This window comes from Pelecanus crispus, chromosome 18 (genome assembly GCF_030463565.1).
Source record: "Pelecanus crispus isolate bPelCri1 chromosome 18, bPelCri1.pri, whole genome shotgun sequence".
Lineage (NCBI taxonomy): Eukaryota > Metazoa > Chordata > Aves > Pelecaniformes > Pelecanidae > Pelecanus > Pelecanus crispus.
In genome coordinates this window covers 7,243,023-7,251,986 of record NC_134660.1, presented here as the reverse complement: position 1 = coordinate 7,251,986, position 8,964 = coordinate 7,243,023, and the positions used below count along the sequence as shown (strand labels likewise).

The 8,964-nt window shown below is 53.7% G+C and overlaps 1 protein-coding gene across 1 annotated transcript; it reads left to right on the top strand.

Annotated features, from left to right (window-relative positions):
- Positions 1–427: 427 nt before the first annotated feature.
- LOC142595326 (feather keratin Cos1-1/Cos1-3/Cos2-1) lies at positions 428–733 on the top strand. The gene has a single exon (XM_075723071.1). It carries the CDS (start codon positions 428–430, stop codon positions 731–733), a length of 306 nt encoding a protein of 101 aa, XP_075579186.1.
- Positions 734–8,964: the final 8,231 nt, after the last annotated feature.

The following is an 8,964-nucleotide window of genomic DNA, read 5'->3' as shown; positions in this document are numbered from 1 at the left end:
TGCCTGCTCTCTCATCCACTTCTCTTGCCTCCTTCTGCTTGGCAACCAGGTGAGTCTGAAGCCCCTTCTCCTCCTCTTCCAAACTGAGATCTCTCCCTGATGGACCTCTCAGCTGATATTGGCTCTGTGCTTTGCTGGGGCTTGGAGCATCTTGCCACAGGAGCAGAAGTGGGGAGAAGGTCTGGTTAGAGAGAGGCTGGGATGTGGCTGCGGGGGCTTTTGGCTCATGAATTAGGAGAGAGTGTCCCTGGGCCAGGCTGCTCTTTGTAGGGCAATGGAGACCATGTGGCTGCTGGCACAGTGTCCAGCTCCCTTCTTAGTAGTACCTTGCCTGCTTTGTCACTGTGTAACCAGGCTGCTTCTCACCCATCCTTGTGTTCTGCTTCCCCCCTGCCCTCTCTCCCAGGTGCATCTCCAGCCCAGAGACATGTCCTGCTACAGCCCGTGCCTGCCCTGCCAGCCCTGCGGCCCGACCCCGCTGGCCAACAGCTGCAACGAGCCCTGTGTCAGGCAGTGCCAGAACTCCACCGTCGTCATTGAGCCCTCTCCTGTGGTGGTGACCCTGCCCGGACCCATCCTCAGCTCCTTCCCGCAGAACACCGTTGTGGGCTCCTCCACCTCTGCTGCTGTGGGCAGCATCCTCAGCTCTGAGGGAGTGCCCATCTCCTCTGGGGGCTTTGACCTCTCCTGCATTACCAACCGCTACTGTGGCAGAAGGTGCCTCCCCTGTTAAAGATGCTTGGGAAAAACCCAGGGAGACACCTTGAGGAACTCAGAACATGGTGCTGGGCACAGGATTGATCTTTTGGATGTTGTTTTCAGCATAGCTGACCGACCTTGCCTTTCTCTCCCTTTTCTTTGTTTGCTTTGGTTTGCAGTGGCAGCAAGGTTCCCTCAACACAAGCCTCGTAGGACTTGTCTGTCTCCTCTTTACTCTCATTAAAGTTCTGGTGCATTCAAGCCTGGCCTCCATGTGGTCCTTCCCTCTGTGTACTCTCCCCAGGGTGCACAGGAGAAGGGTGATGCTCTGGAGTGGAAGGGAGGTGAGGTCACAAGGAGACCGCTCTCCTTCAGAAGGACTGAAGACCAAAAGGCAGGCTGTGTGCATCTGGCTGGTGGCAGGGACATGGCTGGCCGGTTCCCTGCCTCCTGCTCTGCATACAAGACTCACCTCCCAGTTGGCTCTCTGTGGCCACAGGCACATCTGCCACTTCTTCAGTGTTCCGCCAGCCCTGCTGGCCATGGCTTGTGCTGGCACTTCTGCAAACAAGGCCTGTGATTATCTTCAGTGTTGGCAGTGTGGCCCTCAGCTGCTTCCTCTCCGCCTTCACTTCTTACAGGCGCAGAGCAAGAGCGATCCTGTGGCTCTGCTGTGCAGAAGGCAGGCACAGAGCTGCCTCAACCTGTACTCCCCCATTTCACTGCTGTGGCCTGTTCCTATGGCCCATGGGTCTTCATGGGAAGTGACCTCAAACGGGTCACTAGACAGGGCACTGCTTGTTCTTTACACGGCTCTTACTCCCCTGCTGAACACCTTTAACACACCCTAAGAAACAAGGATGGGAAAGCTGCTGGTATTTGCTCACATGCAATACACAACTGGCAGGGTTGTAGTGTTTGACAGCTGAAATGATGACTCGATCTGTTGCCGTGTGAGGAAAATGCTCTAAAGCTCAACTTACCGAAAGGGGGTAACCATTCTGTGGATCAGATCTGCACAGGGTCCTGTGCCCTGGAAAGTGGGCAACACTTTTTCCTTGTGCTGTGGGAGTGACTGAGCACTGGCATAGGTATGCCAGGGAGTTTGCTGAGCCTCCCTCCTCAGAGAGATTAAAACCCCACCTAGACACAGGCCTGGGCAACTGGCTCTAGCTGGTCCTGCTTGAGCAGGGGGGGTGGACCACAAGACCTCAGCCAGCAATGAGCCCTCATCTACTCAGCCTTCCTTTTGCTGCCAAGAGGCTCAGAGGTACCTGTCTACATTCCCTTCACCTGCCTTGCATGTTTCCACTGCGGCTGTGCTTTGGCTTTTCCTGACTCACCTTTGTGCACATTGCAGAGGACCATCCTTGTGCTCTGAGGACGCTGTCCTTGGAGGTTAGCCAGCTCTCCTGGGACCCTCTGTGCTCCAGGGCAGCTTCCCATGGCATCCTGCCAAGCAGGTAGGTCCCTGCTGAGACTAAGATGTGCCCTTCTGAAGTTGGGGGCAGAAGTCATCCTGTTTGTCTTGGTCAGTCTCTGAGGATCTTCAGATGCACAGCCTCATGGTCACTGCAGGGAAAGCTGCCCTGGAACTTCACATCTTGGAACTTCACCAACAGTTCTCCTCATTGGTGAGTAGCAGGTCTAACGGAGTCTGTCTCCTAGTCCCTTCATGGATTGCCTGCATCAAAAATTTGTCTTCCAGATGCCCTAGACATGTCCTGCTTTGCTTGTGCCCAGCCACTTTGCTCCTGCAGCAGATACTGAGGTGGGAGAAGCCAGCCATGAGTAGCAGGGCCTGTGACTGTGAGGCTTTCCCCAAGTGCGTGACATCAGGAAGCATCATCTGCCTCCTCTTCTTGAGCAGGAGGTGTGTAGCAGACATGTAACTACACCACCACCTGTGTCACAGCGGTAGTGTGAGAGCCTCCCCTGGCATGCTGTCCCCCATGCACACCTCTTCTAGCCCTTGTGGTCTCCCTGTTCTTCAGTCTATGGCACACCTCCCCCTCCATACCTACTTTAAACTCCTCCTTCCAAGGGTAGCAGCTGTTTGCAAAGACACTCTTGCCCTCACCATGCCAAACCCTTTCCACTCCTGTCCAGCAGTCCTCACTCTTCCAAGGGGGTCCCCTGGGGACAGAAGCCAAAGCTGCTGAGTGCTGCCACACCCCGCTCCTACCATGCACGCTGCCCAAATGAGCTCTCGAGGGAGAGGGATTCTCTTCTGACTTCTGTGCTGTGCTTTACACCTCACTCTTAGTAAATAAAATGGATCAAGATCCCTTCAGGGAACATGTCCTTCCAGCCCTGTGGGACCAGCTCAGATTCCAGACATCCTCATGTAGGAGCTTATTCCACCCAAACTCCCTGCCCTGCAGGGAAGAACCTCAGAGCCATCTTTGTTACCAGCATAATTCATAAAATTAAATATATAGAATATATATCTATACATAGAATTCATCAAATCATAGAATGGTTTGGGTTGGAAGGGACCCTGAAAGAACATCTAGTCTAACTCCCCCACCATGGGCAGGGAAATCTCTCATTAGGTCAGCTTGCTCAAAGCCCCATCTAACCTGACCTTGAACACTTCCAATGATGGGGCATCCACAACACCTCTGGGCAACATATTCCAGGGTCTCACCACTTTCATCAGAAAATATTTCCTCTTTATACCCAAGCTAAATCTACCCTCTTTCAGATTAAAGCCATTGCCCCTTGTCCTGTCACTACAGGCCCTGGCAAAACATCTTTCTCTCTCTTTCTCTCATTGAGGCCAATGTCTACCTCTCCTATCATCCACTCACCTTTTTCTTTCTTTTCTTTGTTGTCTTGTCCTCCTCTCAAAGCCTGCTGTTAGGACCCCAGAAGCCAGCTTGGAAGGAGCTGCTAACCTGTCTCCTTTTGCCAGGCAGGTCCCCACATGCCCTGTGGGAACTCTGCCACAGCAAAAGGGAAACAGCTTCTTGGCTGCTCCTGCTGCTCCCCTCACTGGGGGCCTCCACTTGGAGGGACCTCATTTCCCTCTCCAAACTCAATAAAATTTGCTGCAACCCTGCCTGTGTCCCTTAGGTGGTCTGTCCATCTGCATACTGACTGCTGACAAAGAAAGCCATTGCTTTGGAGGGGAGTTAGGTGGGGGCACAGGGCAACTCTTCAGAGGCATTGGAGGGTGGGACACAGTGCAGCGAGTCCCCTTCCAGGCACTGCCTCTTGAAGCTGAGGAAGACAGCCCTAGTTACTCCGCTGCCAATGGCCATCAGTCCTTGCCTTGCTGCGTCTCTGCTCAGAATTACCCCCTTGGCCCTGGAGCACGCCATATGAACAGGAATCCTGACAACTGCTGTGGTCAGGAGAGGATCTGTGGGCATGTGGGTGGCCCTGGGGAGGCCAGCAGTCCCACAGGCTCTTGGGCATGAGCACTCCTCTCATTTTGGCTGGAGCTGTGCTGGGCAAGAAGACTCAGAAGAAGACATTGCAAAAGGATTGAAATAATTGGGAATGGGTAAATAGCCCTGGGGATGGCCCACAGTCTCATCTCCACCTGCCCCTTCCCTCCATCACCCGATCTAGGGGCCATGGTCAGCACGCCTGGGCATGGGCAGCAGGGACCACTTCCCCATGCAGCCCTATCACTCTTCAGCACAGCACCTGGCATCGTCCACCTGTTGACCACATGTGTAGGGCTGAGGTGTTCACAAGTAACTACTGGTATCACCCACGGCAGGCCATGCACTGGAGTCCCCTGCCCCTGGGAACGCAACTCCTCCTTGGGTGAAGGCAGGCCCAGGACAGCAACTGGTGCCCAAACACACAACACTAGTCTGTGCTGCCTTGTCTTCCCCAAGTACAGAGCAGCTTTCCTGAGGCCCAGGGACTCTACGGCCCCACAAGTGCCACAGCCCAACTCTGGTCTGGAAAGGGGCTGCGTGAGAGCAGATAACCCCAGCTCTGCAGAGACATGGCAGTGATAATGGGCTCTGATTCTGCACCCAGCAGGATCCGTGAACTGTCCCTGAGTGGCACAGGGCTCGCACCAGCCCAACCATAGGGCACACATTGGGGTGCCTTCCCCAGGCACCAAGCTCCTCCAGCGTTCCCAGAGCCCTGGGGCTGAAGTGGTCCTTGTGCTCTGTGCAGCACCGCTGCTCCCCACACACAGGCCAGGGCCTTGCCACATGCGCAGACCCTGGGGCCCTGTGGCAGGGGGGCTTTGCCCTTGCACAGACCCCGCACACTGCCAGAACCACAAGACCAGGATGGAGGACAGGGTCATTCCTCTGTCCTGGGAGCCACTGAGCTGCAAAGCAGCTTTGCAGAAAATGACCTGGGTTGTGCTGGTGGACACAAATTTGATCATGAGGCAGAAACGTGCCCTTTCCTCAAAGAAAGGCTAATGGTGACCTGGGCTACATTGAGAGGAGTGTTACCAGCAGGTAGAGGGAGGTGATCCTTTCCCTCTACTCAACACTGGTGAGGCGACACCCGGAGTACTGGTTCCAGCTCTGGGCTCCTTAGTACAAGGGAGATATGGACGTCATAGAAAGAGTCCAATGACAGGTCACATAGATAATTAAGGGACTGGAGCATCTCTCCTATGAGGTAAGGCTGAGAGAACTGGAACTGCTTAGCCTAGAGAGGAGAATGCTGAGGGTGATCTTATCGACATGTGGTGGGATGACCTTGGCTGGCTGCCAGGTGCCCACCAAGGTGCTGTACCACTCCCCCTCCTCAAGTGGACAGGGGGAGAAAATGTGATGAAAGGTGTAGAAGGGGTGGAGATAAGGACGGGGAAATCACTCAGCAGTTACCATCATGCACAAAACAGACTCAGCTTGGGGAAATTAATTTACTTTATTTCCAATCAAAATCAGAGCAGGATAATGAAAAATAAGAACAACGGGTCCTTTCCACAGAGTGGAGTCCTTCAGGAACAGACTGCTCCAGCATGGGTTCCCCATGGGGCCACAGGTCCTACCAGAAAACGTGCTCCAGCATGGGCTCCTCTCCATGGGACCACAGTTCCTGCCAGGAACCTGTTCCAGCTCTCCACGGGGTCACAGCTTCCTTCAGGGTACAGCCACCTGCTCCAGCATTGGGTCCTCCATGGGCTGCAGGGTGGATGGATATCTGCTCCGCCTTTAACCTCCATGGGCTTGCAGGGGGACAACCTGCGTCACTGTGGTCTTCACCACAGGCTGCAGGGAAATCTCTGCTCCAGCGCCTGGAGCTCCCATGCTACCTCCCCATTCTTCTTCAGTGACCCTGGTGTCTGCATAGTTGTCTTCTCTCACATATTCTCACTCCTCTCTCCCGGCTGCTCTTGCTCAGCAGGTTTTTTACCTCTTCTTAAATATGTTGTCAGAGGAACGCTACCAACATTGCTGACTGGGCTCAGCTTTGGCCAGCATTGGGTCCATCTTGGAGCCGGCTGGAAGTGGCTCCATCTGATATAGGGGCAGCTTCTGGCATCTTCTCACAGAAGCCACGCCTGGAACCCCCTCTGCTACCAAAACCCTGTCACATAAACCCAACACGCTGTGTATGTATGCATCTATAAATAACTGAAGGGAAGGTGTGAAGAAGACTCTTCTCAGTGGTGCCCAATGACAGGCCCACAGGCAATGGGCACAGGCTGAAACACAGGAGGCTATCTCTGAAACATCAGGGTACACTTTTTTACTGTGAGGGTGACTGAGAACTTGAACAGGTTGCCCAGAAAGGTTGCAGAGTCTCCCTGTCTGCAGACATTCAAGAGCCATCAGGAGGACTTAGTTCTGGGCAACCGGCTCTAGGTGACCCTGCTTCAGAAGGGTGGCTGGACAAGGTCACTTCTAGTGGTCCCTTCCAACCTCAACCGTTCCCTGATTCTCCAAAAGGTTTTTTACAAAATTACTTTTCCCACAGTTGTTATGCTCTTCCAGGAGAGCAGAAAAGGGGTGCTTCTAGTGCATGCCCATGATCAAAAGCCATAAAGGAGGCTCTGAAATTTTTAGTCAGCACGCTTTTGTCACAGATCACTGTCTGCATCTTCCAAAGGGCTCTTGGTTTCTGTTGCCCACTTCTGCTTGTTCCTGCTGATACAGCGCTGCTCTGTCATGATCTCTTCAGGGTTGTCACTGTCTAGATTTACACTGTAATCCAACACGAGATCCCTCAGTGCCTCAAAACTGATATTTCCCTTGTTTGTTGCATTTAGAGTGATGCTTTTAACCTCTGAATTACACTTTTCTCTAGACTGCAAGAAGCTGTAGGATTTAGGGACTGATGACACAAACTCCACGATATGCTCATCTGGCAGACACTTGCCTGTCAACTCACTGAGCAGGGGGGTCCCAGTCCCCTGGATGACTCACAGATATCACAGAGACTGTGTCAAGATAAAGGCAATGGCCTTGCAGGGCACCTGAGAGACTGTAAAACTCTAGGTGCGCCTATGCTGTTGCGAAGGAAGCTACAGCAACGTTAGTATTGTACTCCAGGGTCGTGTACCCTTTGGCATGGTTCCATGAGACAGTGGCCACATCCTCATCAATAAAAGCACAAGAGGACATAGCATAAGCTGGAGAACAGAGGTAACCATACAACTCATCTGGTTGTCTTACAATGTTTACATTGGGTACGTTGGATCTCTGTCCAAGGGTTCCCCACAGAGAATTTAAAACCAGTTTTGCCATTTGGCATGTTGCAGGGTGTTTCTTACTATATTCAGGCCACAAAAATTACATCTTCCTTCTGCCTGTCAAGTTTCGAATTTCAACAAGTTTCATGTAGTGAGTAATGCCTGATGTAAATTAATAACTCTGTATCCTTCTAGATGTTGTCTAGCTCCAAACCTCTGGATCAGACAGTCCACTGCCCAGTGTGCTCCATGGAAGCCATGAGGCCGACCACTGCTTCCTCTGCCCCTGCTGTATTTGAGGGTGGGGGCCAAAATGGGCTCTCAGATGCTCCTCAGGATTTGGGACTGCAGCAGGCAACCTCCACAGGGAAACATCCTCGTTGCCTTGGGAGGGAGGGAGGGAAAGACGCAGCACGTCCTCATGCAAGGAAAGCCCTTGGGTGGCCAGCCAAGGATTGCAGGGCTGGGAGCAGCTGGGCCCCTTCCTGTCAATGCAGCCCCAGGCAACCCCACCGGTGTGCCCCAGGCCAACACCACTTGCCTGCACTGCACCCATCCGGCACTCGAGCTGAGTCTTCTGCTGGCACTGACACATTCCTGCCCCAGAAGTACAGGGGCCTCTCCATCCCAGCACTCAGAAGTAGCCTCCGTGAGGAAGGGGTATGGCATCAGCCAGGAAATGGAGAGGTAGTGCTGGGGAAAACAACCACCCAGCCCATGTCATTAGCTGGGATGTTTTCCGTTCATCATGAGCACCTCAGAATGTTGCCACTTCGGCAGAAGCTACCTCTGGGCCCGGGGCAGGTCAGTGCCACCATAAAAGCCAGCTTAACTCCTTGTTCTCTCATCCACTCCTCTTGCCTCCTTCTCCTTGGGAACCAGGTAAGCCTGAAGCCCTTTCCTCACGTCCTTTTTCTGGTCATGCAGATGCGTGCTCCTCCATCCTGTGCTGGGTCGTGGTGCTACTTGTCATGGGGGGAGGAAGGTGGGTGAAGATCTGACTCAGAGAGTGCCTGGGACTTGCCTGAGAAGGCTTTTCATTGAAGAAAGGCAGCAGCCCTCGTTAGGCCTGGCGACACTTTGCAGTACCATGTCTGGATGAGGCCAAGAAACCCTTTTGCCTCACTGCCCACTTTCTACCTCCCAGATCAACAGGTGTCCTTGACACGCTCGCAGCAGGGGGTGACGGACTCATGGCAAACTGCTCCTCACATGTCCCTGTGCTCTGATTCTTCTCTACCCTCTCTCCCAGGTGCACCTCAGGCCCCAAGACATGTCCTGCTACAACCCGTGCCTGCCCTGCCTGCCCTGCCTGGCAGTGCCAGAACTCCACCGTCATCATCCAGCCCTCTCCCGTGGCGGTGATAGTGCCCGGACCCATCTTCAGCTCCTTCCCACAGAACACCGTTGTGGGATCCTCCACCTCTGCTGCCGTTGGCAGCATCCTCAGCTGTGACGGAGTGCCCATCGCCTCTGGATGCTGTGACCTCTCCTGCATTACCAGCTGCTACTGTGGCAGAAGGTGCCCCCCCTGCTAAAGATGCTGGCAATGGCCTCCAATAAGGACCCCCAGGAACTCAGAGCATGATGCTGGATGGAGGATCAAACTTCATGCTATAGCTTTAAGAGCAGCTGAC